This window comes from Etheostoma cragini, chromosome 18 (assembly GCF_013103735.1).
Source record: "Etheostoma cragini isolate CJK2018 chromosome 18, CSU_Ecrag_1.0, whole genome shotgun sequence".
Classification (NCBI taxonomy): domain Eukaryota; kingdom Metazoa; phylum Chordata; class Actinopteri; order Perciformes; family Percidae; genus Etheostoma; species Etheostoma cragini.
In genome coordinates this window covers 2,436,289-2,458,445 of record NC_048424.1, presented here as the reverse complement: position 1 = coordinate 2,458,445, position 22,157 = coordinate 2,436,289, and the positions used below count along the sequence as shown (strand labels likewise).

Below are 22,157 nucleotides of genomic sequence, written 5' to 3'. Positions count from 1 at the left end.
ACAAAGTTGGAATGCCCCGTGATAATCAAGAAGGGCTTTTCTACCCTGATGTGGAGCAAATGTTTCAGATGATTATGATGTTGACTCATAGCACAGCATGAACATCTACTGTCTCTAACGTTGACTGCAGTCAGAAAGCTTTCCAATCCTTAAAATGTCCACGTCTGCGTCTCGTTCATAGTCATAAACGAGCAGCAACAAGGGAAAGGAAGGAGCCGTCTACCTTTCGTCTTGAAAGCGAAGTTGCAGAACTTGCAGACGTACGGCCGGACGTCGGTGTGCGTTCGGATGTGTTTCTTCAGCATGCTGGGTTTCTTACAGCGGATGCCGCACTCTTCGCAGATGTATTTCCCCCGACCGCGGCCGCGCACGTAAACATAGTCCTCGTTGGATTTGTACCTGGAAGAAACAGAAAAACAGAGATTTGGTGGTGATGTGGTTCTTTTCTCTCTCTGGGAAACAGAAATAACATGTTTTACAGAAGAAATGCATATGGTTCCTTTAGGATTAGTGATCAAAAGCAAAACAAACATGGATTCCGACGTTAGGATATGACCAACTCAAGTGAGTCCACATTGTTACTTTTTTGTTTGTTTTTTTTCTTCAAATTTCTTGATGCTTTTTTCAACCTTTCAATCTTTGACGCTTTTCCCCATGTTTCTGCAATTCTTTTCAAAAATCTCTGTAATTTAAAGCTTTAGTGCGTAACTTTTTGGTAATAATGAACGTCTGTTACATTCAAGCCGTTGCCAAATGAGTTGGTACAAAGACTAAGATAATTAAGACTATCGGCTCCACACAACTCTCTCTGGATCTCTCAGTATGTTCAGAAGATCGTGGCGTCCGGCGACCTTTTCAAAAACTCGAGTGAATATTATGACCTCTTCTGAAGATTCAATTTTTTTTAATGCTCGGTGTCCTCCTTGGCTACTAGCAACTGTGTGGAGTAGGGGTGTGTGGTGGAGGTGGTGGTGGTGCACGATCACCGAAGGCTTGTATCATGTTAACGCGCCAACAGTGTTGTTGTCATTACTGAGAATTCATCATGGGGGAGACAGAAGCTACGCACTATAGTTTTATCTGAGGTACACACATAATTTCTATATTTTTTTAATTTTGGGACAAAGTCCGGCTAATGAGCTGCCAGAACCTTTTCTATTATTTAAGGATTTAGTTAGTGCTATAATATGTGTGTAGTTAACTGAAATGCATCATCAGACTCATGTTTGCTACACACAATAATAACTAATAGATTATTCTTAATCTTGTCAGGAGTTACTGGACAACTTACTTTGGGACCATTCAAACCAAACGGGGGGGGGGGATCCATTTTTGGTTGACCTGGATAAAACCCACACACATATGCAACTGTAGTTGAGATGTCTTTGTTTCAGGGGATCAGAAGCTAAAATGGGAAACAATGCAACATTCCACCTCTGGGTTTTGTGTTTGTCGTCTTCATGGTGTCCTTTTTTTCTTTATTCTAAAAACAGATAACCACAGTCCTCCCTCCAGTCCAACTTATCCTTTCAAAAGACTTAAAAAAAAACGGTCAGGCATGGTTTTCTGTTCCAAAAGAGGCTTCGAGTGAAACAGCGGACATTTGGCAGCAGGATCAGTGCATAAGTCCGTCTGTCTGTCATGGAGGGAAATTACCACCAACCGCCAGTCAAATGCTCGTGAATGCAGTCTGTCTTTGCTCTGCTGTCAGAAGCCTCCCATTCAGCTTCTTTATTTTTCATGCAAAATCTCCTCTTAGTGGTGAAAAAGCGGCTGGTTGAACTGTGTCGTTTCCTGTCCTGTCTGCACTAGGTAAAGGGGAGTTCAGGGCCTCGTGTGTTAAAGGCGGTCAAACACCAGGAACATCAAACAACCCGTCTGCATCGGAGAGGGCAAGTTTTCTCTTTCAACTGCGCCGCCGAGTGGGAAAGACCTCTGAACGCTTGTCTGAGTCGAGACGTTTACACAGCTGCGCCCAGTTATGAAAATGAATTATGATGATTGTTTTGTTGTATTTGATTTCATTCACAGCACACGGCATGATCATGAAGCAGATTCTCTTCCAAAACTACTGGAACTTTTCACGGGAGACACAGACGTAATGGGTTTGTTTTCTCTGTCAAAACTTGCACTTTGGGGATTTCTTTCATCCAGAAAGACTTGGACACTGTGTGTGTGTTTCTGTGCATCTGATTGCTTATTACTTGTATTCATGTTGTTTATGTAAGTGCATGTGCGTGTATGTCTTTGCCCTTTAGCCCTGTTTCTATGCTTTCATCCACTTATTGCTTCTAAAGTGTCCTTTGGGGACAAAAGGGAATTACTTCACTGTCTGCTGCATTTAATAACTCCCTGCATGTGTGTGTGTGTGTGGGTGTGTGTGTAGTGTGTGTGTGTGTGTGTCTTCACCGTCTGTTCCATTTAGTAACCTTGGTCTCACTGGCTCTACTGTAAGAGCATAAAACATTATGAAACGGTAGGAATGTCTCAAAATACAGAGCTCTAACTCCTTCATACAGCCTTTACATGACCATTTAAGGCTTGTTTTAGGACCCATTCCTGGGTCTTCTACACAGGGAAATAAGATTTATGTGACTTTAATAACTTGATAAATAATAATCAACAATCTTCTTTGCTTCATTGCTATCAAACAAAACCTTTTATTGCCTCTATTGTCAAAAGGAAAAACATTTCACACCTCACAAGAGATCTCTAAAAGTAGGACCGGGTGTGGTTTTGAAAATTTCTTTTTCCATACTTTACTATGGTACTTGAGTCTTTCAACAAATCCCTTAAAAAATTGGCAAAATTAGGATTTAAATCTGAAAATATCTAATCAAAGAAAAAGAAAAGATTAGTACACATCTGAGCAAATATTCAACGCCAGCTTTTGGTACTCAATACTCAGTTCTTAGGTAGTAATAAGTTGCACTCTCATATTTTATATCTTATTTTAAGTTGTGTCCTCAGTCCTATGGGTCAAAAACAAAAGTTTAAATGCTTTATCATCGGCAGGCGGCCACATCATTTAGTTATGGAATAAGATTTCAGTTATGCTCCAAACTTTTGAATAATGAAAAGTATGTTGTTATGAGTGAGATACATTGTTATAAAACACAACACAGTAAAACGCTTATAAAAAAAATCTAATAAAACCTCTTTTAACAAAATAAGTAAATAGTAATGTTGCTGATGCCTTTAAAATTCAACTAATGAGGGACAGATCTCACTTCACACCAGTCTATAAAAGTGAGAGCGAGAATAATGAAAGCCGACGTCCAATAACAGCGATGCAGCTCAAGTCGTTGGCCCTTGGGTTCACCAGGCTCGGGCTCTTGGCCTGACTCACACAGGCACAGAGGAATAGGTTGTAAAAAGATAAGTCTATTTTTATTTATTTTTACCTAAGAAGATTTTCCTATTAATTATGCTGAAACAGATGTCCTTAAAGTTCATACACAAGTCATCTGTGCTCAGATTGGTTGAATAATGAGCTGTGAGGGTAAAACAAGTAATTACATAGCTCAGTATTTTGTGAGTTAGAGGCACCAATGTCTTATTTTTGTTATTGATTATTTTTTAGTTTTACTTACTGATGCATTCCTCTTTTAATTACCTTTGAATGTCTTTTTATTTATTTATTTGAGAGTAAAGAGAGAATTGTAATTAAAGCACCCATATTCTGATAATTTTCAGGTTCATAATTGTATTTTTAGGTTGTACCAGAGTAGGTTTACATGGTTTCATTTTCAGAAAACACCATATTTTTGTTGTACCGCACATTGCTGCAGATCCTGTTTTCACCCTGTGTGTTTAGGTCTCTGTTTTAGCTCCAGAGTGAGACATCTCACTTCTTTACTATTGTTGTTGGGAGCTGCACATGCTCAGTAGCTCGGTAAGATCCCATCAGCTAGATAACTCTTTCTCCAACTTTGATCAGACCAAGTCAGGATTAGCTGGGAGACTTCTTCTAGACGAGGGCCACTCAAGTATGTGTTGTAGCAGTGTTTTTCCATTGAGAACGAGCTAGCATGTGCTACGGTTAGCCAACTTGTCTCGGCTAGTGACGTAGAAAGCCGTGCAGCTTTTGAACAGCTCACCCAGAGACTGAAGACAGAGGACATTCAGAAACCGGATCTCACTCAAAACAGCATGGATGTTGGTTTTTTTCCAAGTTAGTTTACGTGTGAAAGCACTGGAGACACAAAATAACACCCCAAATCCCAGAAAATTAGATTTTTTTCATAATAAGGGCACTTTAAAGCACTTTGTACCGATGTTGTTAAAAGTTCTGGATATAACTGTTCATGTAATCAACATCTTGAGATCTTGAGCTTGCTATCACAGTCAGACGTTGCTTTGATCGGTAGGTTGATTGATGGGGTCTTGACTGTGAAAAGAATCATAATGTTTGGATTTGGGTCTCTAGCCTTCTCAGTTTCTGCTGGTAGTTTTAGAAATCCCAGATCCAAATCACTGTCAAAACCTGTCAATTATTCCTTAAAGAAGTGATATCTGCGCACCAGATGTGACTGAAACTCATTTTGAGATATGTACAAAGAAACCAAACAAGAAACAGAAATTATATGAATCATACCAAAGATAAATCTATCTATAAAAGATTCATTTGTATGTTATCCTGCATTAGGATGTCTTCATAACGTTTTCCTTTGATACTTGACTTTCAACTCTTATTAGGATTAAAATTATTTAGTGCAGAATTTTAAGTAGTATTCCAAGTCACAGAAACGTAAACGTAGACTTTCAGTAACAGACTTTCAATCTGCCCTCTGGTCTAAGGTAGGATGAAACAAACTGTATGTTCTGGGATGTACTGTACAAAGCAAGGGCAGCTTAACAGTTTAAATGTCTAAAAAGGCAAATGTCCTGTGTATCATCCAGATTTTGTGTAGGCCAAAACATGCCAATAAAAACTCCTAGAAAATATGTGTGTTGTTCATCTTGGTCACTAGAATAGTGAAAGTGATTGGACTGGTGTGTGTGTTTGCAGGACGTACCCGCCTTCGAAGATCTTGATGCGAGTCGGTTCAGTGGCGGGCTGTTTGACCGAGACCTCCTTCTCTACCTGCTCCTCCTTCGAACGGTCCCACGACACAACTCCTTTCATCTTCCTCCCATAATTACCAACATCAACTGGCATCAGCTCTGGTTTCAGCTAGAGATGAGATAAGAAGAAGAAAAGCGGGGAGAGAAGTAGCATGAATTATCCTTTCACACTTCCCGTGCGTGTGCAGTGTTTCCTCTATGTTGATATGTTGATGGCGGCCCGCCAATTTCCGCCACCATAGTATAGGGAAAACGCAAAACAGGGTTTACACTGTGTATACCTCCTCTCCTTCAGCTGTTTATGAAAAGTCATAAAGTTGTGATTACGTAACTCAGCAGAGCCGTCTGCTCTACTGAACTCAAGCAAACTGTCCTTCGTTAAAGCAAAGTGACAAACAGGAACATAAGCAAGGAAACAACATGAAATCCTTGCTACAATTTATTGAAAAATTGCATTGTGCACACTGAATTGGATGAATTTGCTGTTTTTTCGGACCCCAGATGAGACAAGAAGCTACCGTTAGCGTACGCTGCAGTCCCTCACAATACAGCGGGGAGTCCCCCTCCCCGCTGTATTCCTCCGACACGCTGTATCAACGTTAGCTACTGTTTTAAAACCGGTGTCCAGGTTAGTGGGGGTGCATTCCTCTCAAAACCAACATGAAAAACATGGCTAGTAATGTTCACTCAACGTTATGTTAAACTGTGTGTAAAATGTAAAATCACCGGTTTCAGGTAACTCCCCTACGGTACAGTCTATTTGTTGGATGTTTTCAAGGTAACAGTCGGAAGCTAACATTAGCAGATAAGCCCGTTGACAGCGACGTTATTGTTCATATTTTGGAACAATGTTTCTGTTCGTAGTCGTTATAGTGACTGAAAGTGTAATGTGAGATGCTAAAAAGTTTAACTACACGCTGTTTTCAGGTAATATTAATTATTGACGTTGAAAACCAAAAAAGTTGAGTACAGTTGAGGCGAGTGGAGTAAGTGCCATGCAGTGGAAAAACGGCAAATGTGTGGTGTAGCCAGACCTTCTTCCAGTCTGGCATTGCAAGACTTTTACAGGACGTACCTGATCAAACCTCAGCTTCCAGGCAACAGATGACACCAGCTTTCCGGAGCTGGGTGGCGACATGGCGGCAGTTGAGTACATGGAATCGGTGTTTCTCCTCTGTTTGGACCTCAGCAGGGCCAGGGCAGCCTTGGTACTAAGGTTCAGAGGATTGGGGTTGTATGAGCTTACACACCACGAGTTGTAGACAGAGCTATGCGAGGCAGTTTGGATGCTGTTGGGTTTGGTGTAGTTCAGGAAACACCAGCTGACTCGGCTCATAGTGCGCAGGCTTGGGAACTGGAAAAACTGCTCAGCCACATCCGTGAGTAGCAAAGTCTGGCCCACTGCTTCAGATAATCCTGCGCTTTGTTTGGCAGCTAGCTGAACCAGCATGCTGACAGGAATTTTATTGGGTCTAGGCTGATTTGTGTTGTCATTGTCGTCTGCGTCGCTAGAGGACACCATGGACTGGGGGCTGGAGTTGGGCTCTGGGACTGAATCGTCCACATCGAGCTCCTCTGGGGAGTCCCGACCACCTGAAACTGGGGAGCGGTCTGTGACAATCTGGAGAGGAGGAGTGAAGCTCTCGGCCCGGGGGACATCAGGGAGGTGAGGGGCAGAGGAACGGACAGGAATGGTTATCTTGGTGGCAACTGGGAAGTCACTTAGTGGAGGAGAAGAGGACATCCTTTCAGAATCATCCATGGACCCTTCGCTCTTCAGGCAAGCTCGCTGACCTCTGCCCTGCCCCTTTTCAGGTTTGCTACAGCTTTCAGTTCCACTCAGCTCCACTGCACTCATCTCCTTAACAATCTGCCCATACATCCTCTCTTCCTTTACTCTTTTCTGCTGCTTAGTCTCGATGAAGAGCTCCAGAGAATTGGTGGGGGAAAGCATGCGCTTGCTGCCTCCAACTCCCGATCCCGAGGCATCTGTTGTGGATATGGTGCCTGACGTTAGTGACAGTGGGATCCCTGTATTCAGGAATTGCTCCTGTAGTGAATCAGGAACCTTGCAGCCTTGGTAGTGCAGCGTTGTGCCATCCATCTGTCCGAGGAAGTGTGATAGGTTGAAGCCTGTCCCGTTAATGCCTCCTCCAATTCCTCCAGGTGGTTTGCTGGCACTCACAGCGCACACTGGAGACGGCATGTTGCTGCTGTCTGCAATGCCCGGCCTGGCTGAACGTGTGGCTATCAGCTGGCTAACACTGGTGTACATAACACTACCGTAGGATGGCACATTAGTTTGGATGCGCACAGGAACCATCATACCAGGCAGAGAGGACTGGGAGCTCAGGTTCTGTGTGGCAAAGACAGGTTGGACCTGCTGTAGAAGCATGGAGGTGGTGGTGGACGTGAGCAGGGAGTGCTTGGAGGTGAGAGAAGCAAAGTTTTGCTGTGTCTGCTGGGACATTGGAGAGGTGCGAGACGAGAAAGACGCAGGGTAAACTTGTGAGCCAGGGTTTTCTGATTTCCCGTCATGGGGCTGCTGATCGTGGATTTGATGCAGGGCGTGGAGCGGTGGTTGTTTGTGGAGTGGGTGTCCAGACAGGGAGCCTGGGGATCGGATGTGGAGTTTTTGGAGTTGTTGCTGGGCCTGGAGGGTCAGCTGCTGTCTGGGTGCCTGACTAGCCTCCTGACTCCAGAACAGACCTTGTTGCTGGTAGGATAGGAAAGGGGGACCACTTGGGTACTGCTGGATTACTTCCTTGTTCATGACCTCATGACCTGGATATTCTCCCTCCGATGACGAGCCTTGGGCCTGCAGGCGATGCTGATTGGACCTATTATGGAGAAAAGATGTAATATTCTTATTTGTCTCCAAATTAGGTATTATAATAGTAGAACCAGCTGGAGAAGCAGCATAAATGATAGAGACAGAGCGCATTTAAGTCCTGCTTCCACCAGAGGAAAAAAAGTCTCTCTGTTGACCTTGTATTACATGAAGATGTCTCCTTGTCAACTACGTCTTCTAGCATACAATAGAAAAATGCCTAAAAGCTGCTGTGTGGTGGGATGCACTACAAGCAATGTGAAGAACACATAACTTTAGTTTTTAAAAGCTGCCAAGTCTAATCAGCAGGAAGAATAGGAAGATTATAGGATACTGACACTAAGTTAACTTTATGCACAATATTACATGCTTAACTTCAGGAACACAATTAGCCTAAAACCGAAAATTGAATATTTGACTAGCTAACAAAAAGCCTGCTCCAAACGTAACATCTGACGTATTGTTAGCTAAGTGTCAGGATCCCAGTGTCCCCATTCTGCCTGCTGATTCCTCACGACTGTATCCACATTTGTCTTCCTAAAAGCTTTCAATGCAACAGCTTAAAAAAACTTACGGTATTGGTTCTTTACATTGTTGGTAGTGCATCCCACCACACATCAGCCTTTATGCATTTTTCTATTATTTGCTAGCAGATGAATTGACGATGAGGAACCTTCACAAAATACAAGTCAACGGAGTGTGGGCGTGGCTTTCCAAGTTTGCTCTGTCTCCAGAGCAATTGTTTTAGTTTAGTACTAGCAGTCATGAATAAAGATACCAATACATGTGCATTTTGTCCATTCCATCACGGCTAAATAAGAAGGTCTATTAGCAATTTTAGGGTTGCATTGACTGTCTTACCGGCCGTACAGAGGTTCGTCCTGCAGGCTGTCCTCACTGATACTGTGCTGGAGGGAATGCTGGTGGTGCTGTTGGTGTTGGTGAGATCCTACACCTGTGCATAAAACATATGAATATAATGTATGTAACTCATTTTGAAATGAAATTCTTCCCTTCAAAATAAATCCCATATAATAGTCCCATAATGTATGGCTTAATGATTTGAATGTGGTCCAAACACTTTTTTAACAGCTGTGGTTTATGGAAGGGATTCAGTATCTCCACTGACGTTTCATTAAATGCTTCTATAAAGAGTTTTAAGCCGAGAACCAAGGCAATCAGCTCAGAGATGAATCGTGACCATAGGACATTTGATTTTGAAAACGTCACAAAAGGCAAAGGTACAAGAATGTGTACAGAAACAATCATGGACTTCTATGGTAGAAGCTCGATCTAGCGTTCACAGGTTCAGTAAACATTTCCATGGTAAGGGTTAGCGTTAGTAGAGAAACACTCCAACATGTTCTATGCAATTTGAAATTTGAAAGGTTTTGGAAAGTATCACAAATGATTAAGCAACTATAGATTATGTATCAACCCAGCATTTGCTATAATGCAAGGCCTACCTCCAGCGCTACTGCCAGCTCGCTTGGTTCTGCTGGCAACATCGCTGCTGCTATGGGGGGATCCTGTTGGACCAGGCCATGCCCCATGCTCCAGACTCTCCTGTTTGATTAAGATCTCAGCCCCCCCTGGTTCCTGGATGACTGCCTCTGGATAAACACTCAGGGATGCCTGTCACATGTAATGTAAGCAGGGAAGTTAAATTGGTCAGTAATTATGAAATTAAATGTGGTGATACTCATTCAGTACAGTATGTAAGCCTCAGTGTAGGTGCAGGGTTGGGTTAAATTTGGATGAAGCACAGTAGGTGGATGTTCAGGTTATTTTCTGTCTACCCGTAGGTAGATTTGTTTTGCAGCAATAATATGACATCCGTTATGACACAAAACTATAAAAACATACTTCAAATGGATACAAGAACTTCAAAGCTGATACAAATACTCAATGATCTACCAAGCAGGACAGTGAGAGAGAGAGAGAGAGAGAGAGAGAGAGAGAGAGAGATAAATAAGTGAAATAAAACCATTCATTTGAATATTTTCTCAAATAAAATCAAGGTAAAAGCAGGTTTAAAACCAAATTCAAAAATTGTTCCTGTCCTATTTTTTTCTACAGCTTGAGGGCCATTTCACCATTTGGTTTAAAGAGTTCTGCTCATAAAGGATGCATGAGACATCCTGAAAACCAGATAGTAAAACTGTAGTGGATCCTTGGTCCTTACTGAGCCCCCTTTTTTTACATGACAATAGTAGTTTTTTTTTTTATGCTACCTGTCGGACAAGATATCCACGCCGGCGTTCTTTCATTGCTGAGGCACTGGAGTATATCTCTCCCTGTCTGGAGGAGGACAAGCTCCCATAGTCAAAGGATTTGCTGCGCATTTCAGGCAACTCTGTGGGCAGCGTGCATGGCGCCTGCTCCGATGAAGACCTTCTCATCTCCCTCTGCTGGTGGTGGCTGGAATGACCAGTGCCAGGTACCGTCAGGAACTCCGACTGCTTAGGTCCACCACCAGATGCCAATAAGTCATCCTGGTTCAAAATCACAAAGAAAAGTATTACATTTAGACCTACTGGGAGCATGCTGTATACTATAGGCGCTGCACAACATAGCCAATAAGTTTTGTTACGATAATGTCCCTTAACCTTTGTAGGACCAGTGCTACTAGGGCTCATTAAGAAACTTGAAAGTATTAAACATAGAGTACCTGTTTGGTGGGTGAGAAAGACTTGAGGCCTTCCTCTCTGTCAAACGACATGGAGAAGGAAGAAGAGTGGGACAGGTTGCTCTCCTGACTGGGGCTGCGAGAAAGGCTAGTGCAGGTTGACTCAAAGCTTGATTCCCCTGATGAGTGCTCCATATCTGCCAGCCGCAGCCTCTTCTTCTTGGGCGGGAGCTTTTCCGATGGCATCTGGGCGAGTGTGTCACTCCTCTGTGGCAGCTGGAACTCCTCCACATGCTGCGGCTGCTTCTCCGGCTCCTTGATCATCGGGGTTTCTGCATCTTTCTCAGGCTTGTCTGGCTCCTCCGTCACCCTGATCTCAGGAACTTGGATGTTGGGTTGTCGAACTAGCTTGTGTGGGATGTGATAAGGCTGGCCAGGTGATGCTGCGGCTGACGAAGACGAGAGGGAAGCCAGGTCACTGTCACTTTGCAGCTGCTGCTCCATGCTCTCTGTCCTCAGTAGGGCAGATTCAGGACTCAGAGCATCTTCAAAGATCTCTGTGTCAGACTGTTCAGAGAACTGGCTCGATGGAGCTTTATCTGAAGGATGATATCCTGGCTGCTCAAAGGACTCTGACTTCTCAAAGGAATTTGGCCGGCTGAGGGAGTTGGTGTGCTGGATGACTGATATGACATTCCCCGCTGTCTTCCTGCCCTCAGAGTCAGGAAACAGTACATTGTCCTCAGAGCAAATACTGGTACATGTATCAAAGCTGTCAGACTGGCTTTGAGCACTGTAAAGAGAGCCTTTCCCCGTTGGTGTGCCTCGTGAGCCATCAAAACTACCTTTTTTAGACTCATAGTCTCCGATCATCTCCACTGAACCGCTACAGCTACTATTGTGCCCAGGGCTGTCCTCTTCATCCCCAACACTCTTCTCTTTCCTCCTTTTTCTTGTGGCTATTTCTGACATGCTAACTTTAGTACCATACGGGCTGTAGGCAATGTGCTCCTGGACTCCCGGGACGCCTGGGTTGCGCTCAGCAATCTTCATACCCAGAGATGAAGCTAAATGCTTGGGGATGTGTCCATGGCCCTCAGCCTCTCCTACATGGGCTTCGTTGGCCGAATGTTCAAATGCAGCCTGTCTCCTGAGTCGGCGCCCTGGTGGGTAAAACACATCATCCGTCGTCATCATCTCATCGAAAGAGTGGCTGCCCCGAATCGCTGGGGGGACACTTAGGTTAGGAGGGGAAGAAGTTGGCATGGAGTTACTCCTAATGAGGGTCCCGGAATCAGATGGAGGCTCCAAAAGGCCTGTACTGCTTTGACAAGGTCCTGTTGGATATTGCTTGGGATCTCCAGAGATTCCTACGTCACCTCTGAAACAGATAGGATCCTCAGCTATCTTCCCCATGTCTAGAATAGCACCTGGTTGCTTTAAGCTAGCTAGGCTGGGGTCCGCCCCTGCCATGCCCACTGTGATAGACTGTCGGGATCTGGAGTTGGGTCGGTAGTACCAAGTCCGACCAAACATAATCTCTTCGTACGTCTTTACATTAGTATTTGGAGGGCTGATCTGCTGATCTGCACTCTCAGAGCGTGAAAAGTAGCCAGAGTCTGTGCTGCCTTTGCTGTGAGGACTGAGTAGGTTCAGGGACTGGGTCATGGCAGAGTCAGACTCCTGACCTTTTTTCTCATTCAGCCTCTGGGCCAAACGTTCTTTGATGGTAGGGGAGTCATCCAGTGAGTGCGCTCTCCCGCCAGCATGTGATGAGAAGATGTGATGTGACCCCTTTATGTCTTGAAAGGGGGGGCACTCCATCCCTGTGGAAGGGACTCCCCCAGGCTTTGGGACAATAAGAATAGGCACTTTTATAGACCCGACCAGCAGCTCTTCAGCTGAGTCTGCATATGCTGGTTCCACACCACCTGCATAATAAGAAAGAGTAGAGCATGATATATAGAAAAGTAAAGTTGAGAACAAATAAACAGTAAGATTTTAAGCAAAAAATAAGACGTGTAGCGTATGAGTGCAGTTGCAGTTTAAAACATATATATATATATACACATATACATATGTATATTTTTTTGCTTTTTCAGGTTATAATCATTAAGAAAAAATAGTCCATATATAGCAGTAGTTTATGAGTTCAAAACATTAAAATTTACATAACTAATGATTTCACTGAGATGAGAACATTTTAAGATGACCTGTATTCTTGTCAGCTTCAAAGGGGATCTGCGGGATGGGACTATCTTTGTCCGTCAGCATGGTGGAGCCCTCCACACCTTCCTCATCTGTGTCGGTACTCTGCTCTCCGTCTGAGTGGACTTCGGCCTCGCCCACTGGGGACCCCTGGTCCATGTCCCCGCTGCGGGCCACAGCTAGCTCTGAAAATGGTACGAGTCCAGCCTTGATGGCATGAGCGTGGGACTTGCGATGCTTGTAAAGGTTGCTCTTGGTTTTGAAGGAAAAGCCACAGGGTACACAAGGATATGGCCTCTCACCAGTATGCGAGCGGATGTGCTTCTTCAAGACGCTGGGCTTGGCACAAGCTCGTCCACAGTAGTGACAGATGTACTTACCAGGCTTTTTCGGCTTCTGCTCCTTTTTGCTATAGCCCTCCTCTCCAGGCTCAGGGCCTGACTGAGAATACTGTCCAAAGGAGCTGGGTAAACTGGGAGATTTCTGGCGGGGAAACCTCCCTCCCCCAGCCCCATGAGGATGAGTGTGTCCTGGGTGTCCTACAGGGTACAAGTCATCCGAGGGCAACTGGCCAGCAAATGGCCAGGCATGAGGCTCTAAACCTGGCTGGGGTTTGGCTCCTGAGAGGAAGCGCTCAGTTTGGGGGTGCTGAGGGTACGGCTGGCCGAGTTGGTAGGAGTATCCCCCTGGGAACCCCTGAGGAAAGGGCCCTTGGGGGTCTTGAGATGGCGGACCTCCCATGGCCCGAACTGCAGAAGGTCCAGTTAGCAGCTTCCCAGAATTCCCCGTAATTGCGTACTTCTGCTGGGGTGCTGATCCCCCCATGGCACCACAAGGCAAACTCTCACGGTGTTTTGCCTCTGGGTCAGCAAAAGTGCTTCGTTTGGTGGTAGCAGAGGGCTCGGACGCCCACTTTCTTTGCAGAAGCGCCTTCTCCTTCACTGGATCCTTATTTGAGCATCGCTGCCCTGCAGCAGCTGATTCCCGCGCCTCCATTTTCGGGAAGCTCTTCTGTGGGTTTAGAAGAGGAAGGAGAGAGGGGATGGTGGGGGAGTTGGGGGGGGGTGGGTTCTGGAGGGTTACAAGGTCCCACAACTACCAGGCATGATAGCTGAATCTTTGAGGGCTGCCAACAAGTTCAAAGAAACAGGAAGTACCCGTCCATTGCTGAAATAGACTGATTGTAAAACCCGGTTGGAAACAGGAATCAGGAAGTGGAAATAAAAGGGGAACTTTAGTGGATAACATCAGAAATGTTTCCCTCCGTTGGCCATTTTGTAAACACTAATGTTGCTGTGCGTCGTTTTCTGTCCAGTTTATCTAACGACAGAAGAATCCTTGAGTGATCTGGAGAGGACACGAAGAGAAGAAACATGTTTGTGGACTTCTTGCATGCAATTTAAGTTAACAGTAAATCAAGGTTACCAACATATTGAGTGCTATCAAAGGGTAAATACTAACTTTTCTACAGGGAAAAGTGCTTGTAGATCCTTTCTTTAGCTTCAAAAGTCTTCCAGTTTTCTCACCAAAAGACCTGCACCCGAACAAAAGAGAGAAAAAGCAAATTACTTTTATGCAAATTTATCCATTAAAACAATCCAAAGCTCAATAATGGTAGAGATGACAAGTTAACCTACAGCCTGATGTCTCCCTCTTACCATACTTTGGTTTTGTGTTGAAACTTTATACAATAAGATGTTACTTTTTGGCTGCTAAGTGCAACACAATACACTTTGTACAGAGAGGACTCATTATGTTGTCAAGTACGTGCCTGATGTGCGGATGTAAATGTCATTGATTGCTCAGTTAGTTTCTTCACACTGGAATCCATCTGTGCTTTTAGCCTTTTCCGCCCCTTCCTCCTGCCTGCCTCCCTCCCTCCCTCCCTCCACTCAATGAGTCACCGATGCAAAGCAAACCCACGCTGTTCCTAAAAAGACACAAAGGCTTATAAATAGAGTTGTGGAAGTGACGCTGGAGTGTCATAATGTGTGTAGGCGTCTAAAAAGGCCAAGTCGAGAGAGCGGAGCACCTATCAGCGCTGGCAACGTTCCTTCCTCTCTTGATGATGGTTTGATCTACTTGGTCGCTCAAAAAGCAAACTAGAGAACACACACACGCAGATACAGTACTTGCAGGCATTGCATCTGCACTGCAAACACTGCAGCAGGCACAGTATATGTGTGTGTGCTTCCGTTGTTTAACGTTTCTCAACCACACCAACACCTGACAGCAGAGAGCCGCAGAGCGCGCGCGCACACACACACACAAACACACGTGCTGAAGTTGCATTTTTGCTTTGTATTTCCTCATCTCAGGATTTAAACAACCTCCCTCGTACTCTGATTGCAACACAATATATACACACACACACAGTGCGGCCTTAGTGCTGGTAAGCAGGCCTCGATGACGTGTGTGTCTGGGGGCCCAACGTGAGATCTAAGAATAGCAATTGAGGAAAACATGCTGTATTTTTAGAAGCAGGAATGTTAACTTCGGGCAACCTTGTGTTTTCACACGCACGCACACACACACACACACACACACACACACACACACACACACACACACACACACACGCACACACACACACACAAAACAGCTCAGACCTGGGTCATATTTTTATGTTTCCCATGGTGTTCAGAGTGCAAGAATGTGGCCTGAAACCCAAAGGACTGTTAGGAACAACAGGTTTTCATGTGGGCTTCAAATTCAAGATGATTGGTTAGCAGGACGGTCAGCTGACAGTGGTGATGACTTAGAGGTTAAGTTGGTACTAACAATGAAGTGTGTGGTAATATTCCCTTAAGGGTGAAACACACCAGTATCGTAGCGTCATGGCTTATGTGTCATTTAACGCCTGTGGCACATATCGGATGCCTTGCACACACAGAAGAGGAAATGGAACAGAAGCTCAGGTTCAGAAGGTTAAAAACCAGGCCATGTAAAGTTTGGTTTGGACTACAATCAGGTTTAGTGTTAATCTACAGAAGCAGCACTAGACATTTATAAAACAGACATCTTTTTCATTTAAACATGTAATGTTTTCTCCTTAATTCATGACTCTGTTTTTCTCATAGGGCTGTCCCCTTGTAGTAGACTTGTCGACTAATCAGTCTAATCCGTCATTTTCAAAAGTTTTTTATGCTGAATGCTTATGCGCACATCTCTGTAACATCATCTGTGCTTTGCAAGATTCTTTGCTAAAAAACTCACATCTGTCGATAAAATCAATTAACCGCTTAGTCGATAAAATCATAATTGTTAGTTGACTAAGAGTTTCTGTAAACGAGGACAGCCCTAAAGCCTTTTTGCACCAGCATTGCTTTATTCAACGCGTCCTATCATCTAACACCCCGCAGGAAGAAATGGGAGTCACATCCGGAGCATAAACCCAAGAACATATCATCACTCTGATCCCGTATTGCTGTAAGAGGTACATCCAGACATTACATGTCATTTCATACTACATGATAGTATTGAGAATGATGGGTTGGAGGCTTTTATTTGATTGAAATTTAGCTAATTGTCTACATAGCTTTATCTCTCATTCTTCCTATTTTCAATGCCATAAATTTGACCAAATGTGTTTCTGCTGCAGGCTGTAGCCTTTTAAAAGAGATCGTTTTCACACACCCAAGATGACTTTAGCGACCAACTTGAGAGTAAAATATATATACAATGAAAGCTGGACTCACCAACAGAAAGTTCAACCTCTTTGTTATTTCAACAACAGCCACATGTAGCGTCCCGAGTACTGATTTCTGGCTGGAAAAGCTTAAATTTCAAACACTTACTGTAACGTTTGCTGCCATTAAGGCTGGCTGCTTTACTCTCTGTCATAACACACACCTCGACATCTATCTGACCTCCTGACACACACACACACATACACACACACATAATAACCCAGCAGGAAGTTTGACCCTAAAACATGCAGATAATTTGTAGTTAAACTCTGTTTAACCTTACTTATGGTTGACTAGTTTTGTAATAAAAAATTTAAAAAAGTGTTGAATGGCTGCAGTCTGCAGAGTGAGTGGGAGCGTCTAGTGAATGGCTTACATAAAGCTTTATTCATACATGCACCGACACAACCTGCCCCAGTTCCTGTGCGTAGGAGTGACATAGCTCTACTGGTGTGAGTGTGTATGAGCGTGGGAAGTGTGAATGCCAGCTGTGTGTACGAGTGTGTGTTTGTGTGTGTGTGTAGGCTGGCAAAGGGCATGAAGAGACCCTCAAGTTGTAGATAGGTCAAAACGAGGCGCGTTCAGAAGCTATTCTCATAGAGGTAAAAATATTTAGGCATACAAACACACACACACACACACACACACACAGACACACACACTCACACAGAGTGAGTTATATGAACTCTTAAAATAACCGGAATTACTTAACATCAGGGAGCAGAGATCGGATGAGTTTCCATAGACATGGAAACAGATCTATGTGGTGTTTCAGAGCCTTTCTTAGCTCCTTTTTATGTTCATGTGTAGGCAAACTGAATGATCCAAGCACTACAGTGTGTCACGAATTATCCAATCACAACCACGCTCTTCCAAAAACAGGTGTGATTGTAAGGAAACGTTCACGAAGCATTGGGATCTGTCCGCTCAAATTGCATTATTTTTTTTTTTCAGGATACCCCAAAACCCCTAGTTTTCAACGAACAAAAGAAGGCAATGTTTTCAGCTGGGTGGCCGGGTTGGCTCAGTGGGTGGAGGAGGCGCACATATACCTCCAGGTTTCCCCTTTCTCACCTAGCTGTCCTATCAAATGACAAGCTCCCCAAAAAAATTAAAACAAATATTAACACATTACAACCTTGTCGACATGATAAAACCACAGTAGTATTCCAGTTGAAATCACAGTAGTCAAAGCATTACTGTAAACAAAAAATCACTGTAAATAGTAAAGTAAACTCCTGTATTTTTACTTTTTTATCTTATGTTGTGTTTAGCTGTTTTGTTCTTACAATGAATACATCAAATACTGTAAATGGAAGTACGGTAACTTTACTGTAAAAGGAATTCACAGTAACGTGCTGGACAATTGTTGCCAGCAAGTTAAATTTGTTACAGTTTGGATTTAACAAAATGTATTAATCTATCTGATCAAAGAATGAGTAAACAATGTTAATAGTCTGAACAGATTTGTAATGTCATCTTTTGATGCAAAACCACCTTCGACCAGTGACAAAAAAGTACCGTGGCTTGACATCCCTACCGAATTATTCAATACCACAAGAATCTCTGAGGAAAATATTTGTTGAATCAAAATGTTTGCAATACAATGTTCTTGTTCCAAGCTTTGGGCTCTTTGCAGAATCAATTTTGTCTTGATTATCCTTTGGTTTCCTTTCCGAAACACCCGCTCCGCATACAGAGCGACAGTGCTAGAGGCTATCTCGACCGAGTCTCAGCATCAGGACTGTCTTCAGACCTCTTGTGCTCCACGATACAGATGTTAAATGGAAACAAGTTGATACACAAGAGAGTCAAGAGAACTGAGGTGCATGCAGGTATGTACAAGTACACTCGTACACACACACACACACACACACACACACACACACATATGCCCAACCCCTGGAGGTACGAATACTGTGTGGGCATCAACCATGCAGTACGAACAGAAGGTTGTGTGTGTGTGTGTGTGTGTGTGTGTGTGTGTGTGTGTGTGTGTGTGAGTGAGTGAGTGAGAGTGAGAGAGAGAGAGAGAGACAGAGTGTGGTGCTTTATGAAGTGTGTGGGAGGCTGTTCAATCCTTATTGGGCTAAAGGCACTCTCTCTTTCTCTCCCTCTCTGTCTCTCTCTTTCACTTCATTTCATTCAGCCTCCGTGGAATGTCAGTCGGGAATGATGTTGCCAAAACGACAAGATAATAGATCAACATTTGTGCAAATCCCCGTCCCTCCTTGTCTCAATATCAGTATGTGTGTGGTTGTGTGTGTGTTTCAGATCAGGGTTGTGGTGCATTCATCTCTCTCTAACACACACACAGACACACACACAGACACACACACACACACACAATAATCCCTCTCCTACAGTGTCATGTTCAGATATGCAGTAGATAAGCCTCTCATTTACTTTCAATGAAAGGCCTAGACGAGGGCAGAGAGCTGGCTTCTGGTAACTGTGTGTGTGTGTGTGTGTGTGTGTGTGTGTGTGTGTGTGTGTGATGGCTAGTTATTCTTAAATTGGCCCGCTGGGGTGCCGCATACCAACGAGAATTGTTGGAATTCCTTCGACACAAAAACAGAGACAAAGTATCTGTGGGTGTATGTCTTTGTCTTGCCCTGTCTGTCACTGTTTTCCATGTACAGTATAATCTATTTTGAATCAAAAAACCATAAGCATAACACAAATAAACAGGAAAACAGAAAGGAAAGCATGATACAGGAGAAGACATGAGGAGACAAGTATGCAGTAAAGGCGAGAGGGACACTAGGGAAGAGCACAAGGGACACTGGATGAAGCAGAAATAAATCACCTAGGAAAATAGGTTTAAAGGATGCTGTGGAAGGAAAAAAGGAGACAAAAAAGTAAAGGAACAAGAACACAAGAGAGGAAACAGCTAAAAGTAAGAATTAAGGAGTGGAAATGGAAGGAAGAATGAATGAGAGGGAACATGCAGACAAAGTGGAAAATGATAAAGAGAAGAGAAAAGAAAAAGACTACAATAGCAGAACAAGAAGAGGACAAGTAAAAAGGAAACACACAGCCAAAAAAGGGAACAAGGCTAAAAAAGAAGGATACATTATGAGGGAACAAGAACACAACAAAGTTAGGACAAAGGACACAGCTGAGAGGCTAGAAAAGGAATCAAATGCAGACAAGACAAAGGACAAATGAAGAAAGAAGAATACAAATGAGAGAACCAGGACACACAAAAAGACTAAAAGTAATGATAAAGGGGAGAGGGAAAGGACACAGGAGAGTTAACAAGGAGAAAAAAACAAAACAAAAAAGTGTCCAAGGATGCAAGGACAAAAAGTCCATGCAGTGGTGCAGAGATGAGGAAACAAAGACAAAAATAAGGCAATACAAACAAAAATACAAAACAAAGGGACCAGATGTAGGGAGAGGACAAAGCAGATGCATTAAGGACTCAGGTGAGGTAACAGTGTTTTGAAATGGGACGTGGCCGGTGGGAATGAGAGACATGCCAGCTGATATCAGGTGACTGTACCACAGCTATCGTGTAATACAGAGTACATGTATGCATGTACCGCACACACACACACACACACACACACACACACACACACACACACACACACACACACACAAAAGGCCGGGTTCGTATTTCTGAGTGGTAGGTGAAGTGTTGTGGGGCTTTGGGTGGTCAGACGCTATGTAAATTATTTAAACATGTTACTAATGGTTTCCATTCAGTGATTAACCACTTTATACAGCCAGGGAGAGAGAGAGAGAGAGAGAGAGAAAGAGAGAGAGAGAGAGAGAGAGAGAGAGAAAGAGAGAGAGGCGATGGGGGGCAGCTGGCAGCGTATTTGTTTATTGGCTCGGCTCTGTTTGGCCCCAACTGGACCGCAACCACACACACATCCATTAAAACTCTAGCTTTGTTTTACCTGGAGGGAGACAGGAGTTACTGGAACAATAAGCTGGACTGGAGAGAGTGTGTGTATGTGTGTGTAAGTGTGCGTCGGGAATTGGTCCCGGCCTATTAACCAGGTTTTTCAACTGTCCTACTTCCACCTGGAGATGTTTGTTAGATGTCACCTGATAATAAGACTTTATAGTCTTTAGGTTTTCACTTTTTGTGAAAGAAATGGAGGCGTTTGTCTGGCAATGAGGTTGTCTCATCCTAACTTTGTTGTTGCCATGTTTCCATGTGGCCACGTCGGGAATTCCTAATGTGGGCAGTGGTACAAAGGCCTGGAAGCAGGCCAGCTCCTGTGCACCTTAGTATTTATGTATGTATATATTTACTGAGTTATACCAATATACATTTTCCACAAGTTAAACAGAGGAGTAGGGGGAAAAGCCCAAGATGGACCTCGGCCTAAATTAAATAAAACACCATTCACAAGATGACAGTATGCAGATTATGTTTGAAAACATCCCTTTCACATTTTGGGGCAAAAACAAAACAATGTACGTGTGTGTTTGTGGCCGGCCGACTGCAGGTCGCTGCAAAGTTAAATTTAAAACTTTTTTAAACCTTTCTTGGTGCCAGTCCAAATAAAGTGTTGGGCCAATTTTCCTCCCTGCCAGAAGTTTTATAAATAAAAATACACTTGCTCAGCAGTTGTATTACAATACCTGCTTTCTCCCATCGGGCCAGGTAAAAGTGTTATGCAATCATGTGTTGAAATGAGTCATGGATAGAGAATGCAAAGGGCTCACTGCCTTCCTTCTACAGCACAGTACTACTGACACCTACTGCGTCCCCTTGAGCAAGGCACTCAAACTCAAGCTGCTACAGTGAGATCCAACAGCAGGAGGTTGCAGTTAAACCTGGAGGCTCCCAGCATGACATGTGTGCACGCATGTAGAAGGGTTTTGCAGATGAGGAACACATGGATTTACCTACTGATTGATATAAATCTTTATTTGGATGTGACTCAATGGGCCCTATTTGACGATCTAAGCTCATGGCCTAAAGCGCCGGACGCAGGTGCGTTTGGGGCGTGTACGAGTCCACTTTTGCTCGTTTAACGATATATTTTAAAAAAGGGTCCACGCACGTTTGTACCTTGTGTACCTAATGCTGCCTTTTGGACTTTAGAGTAGACCAGGTTTTTTGTCAATCAATGGCACGATCCCTCTCCGCTGCCTCGAGATAGCAGTACACCCAGAATGCACCTGAACACACCTCTCTGTAAGACCAGGGCTATGGGCGCAGGACAGGTGCAATCGCTATTTAAAGTACATGGGCGCTGGGAAATTGACAACCGCTTCGGTCTTAAACTACCAAAGATACTTGCGTCGGGCTTTGCGTCGGGTCTTGCATCGGGTCTTACGTCGGGTCTTACGTCGGGTCTTACGTCGGGTCTTGCGTCGGGTCTTGCGTCGGGCTTTATGTCGGGTCTTACGTCGGGTCTTACGTCGGGTCTTACGTCGGGTCTTACTTCAGGCTTTACGTTGGGTCTTACGTCGGGTCTTACTTCAGGCTTTGCATCGGGTCTTACTTCAGGCTTTGCGTCGGGTCTTACTTCAGGCTTTGCGTCGGGTCTTACTTCAGGCTTTGCGTCGGGTCTTGCATCGGGTCTTATGTTGGGTCTCACGTCGGGTCTTACGTCGGGTCTTGCGTCGGGTCTTGCGTCGGGCTTTATGTCGGGTCTTACGTTGGGTTTTACTTCAGGCTTTACCTCGGGTCTTATGTCGGGTCTTACGTCGGGTCTTACGTCGGGTCTTACTTCAGGCTTTGCATCGGGTATTACTTCAGGCT

The 22,157-nt window shown here is 44.1% G+C and overlaps 1 protein-coding gene across 4 annotated transcripts in view; it reads right to left on the bottom strand.

Annotated features, from left to right (window-relative positions):
• hivep2a (HIVEP zinc finger 2a) overlaps positions 1-22,157 on the bottom strand; it is a 98,216-nt gene that overhangs the window by 9,453 nt on the left and 66,606 nt on the right. For 3 of the 4 annotated variants that reach the window (XM_034899323.1, XM_034899325.1, XM_034899324.1), the window contains 9 exons: positions 14,196-14,268; positions 12,740-14,081; positions 10,569-12,457; positions 10,132-10,392; positions 9,364-9,532; positions 8,759-8,852; positions 6,143-7,907; positions 5,019-5,176; positions 224-399 (listed from right to left, as the gene is read on the bottom strand). In XM_034899323.1, coding sequence (XP_034755214.1) covers positions 224-399; positions 5,019-5,176; positions 6,143-7,907; positions 8,759-8,852; positions 9,364-9,532; positions 10,132-10,392; positions 10,569-12,457; positions 12,740-13,730 — 5,503 coding nt within the window. In that variant the 5' untranslated portion in view covers positions 13,731-14,081; positions 14,196-14,268. Of the gene's footprint in view, positions 1-223; positions 400-5,018; positions 5,177-6,142; positions 7,908-8,758; positions 8,853-9,363; positions 9,533-10,131; positions 10,393-10,568; positions 12,458-12,739; positions 14,082-14,195; positions 14,269-22,157 lie in introns of those variants that run through there. The other variant, XM_034899326.1, reaches the window with a different exon arrangement.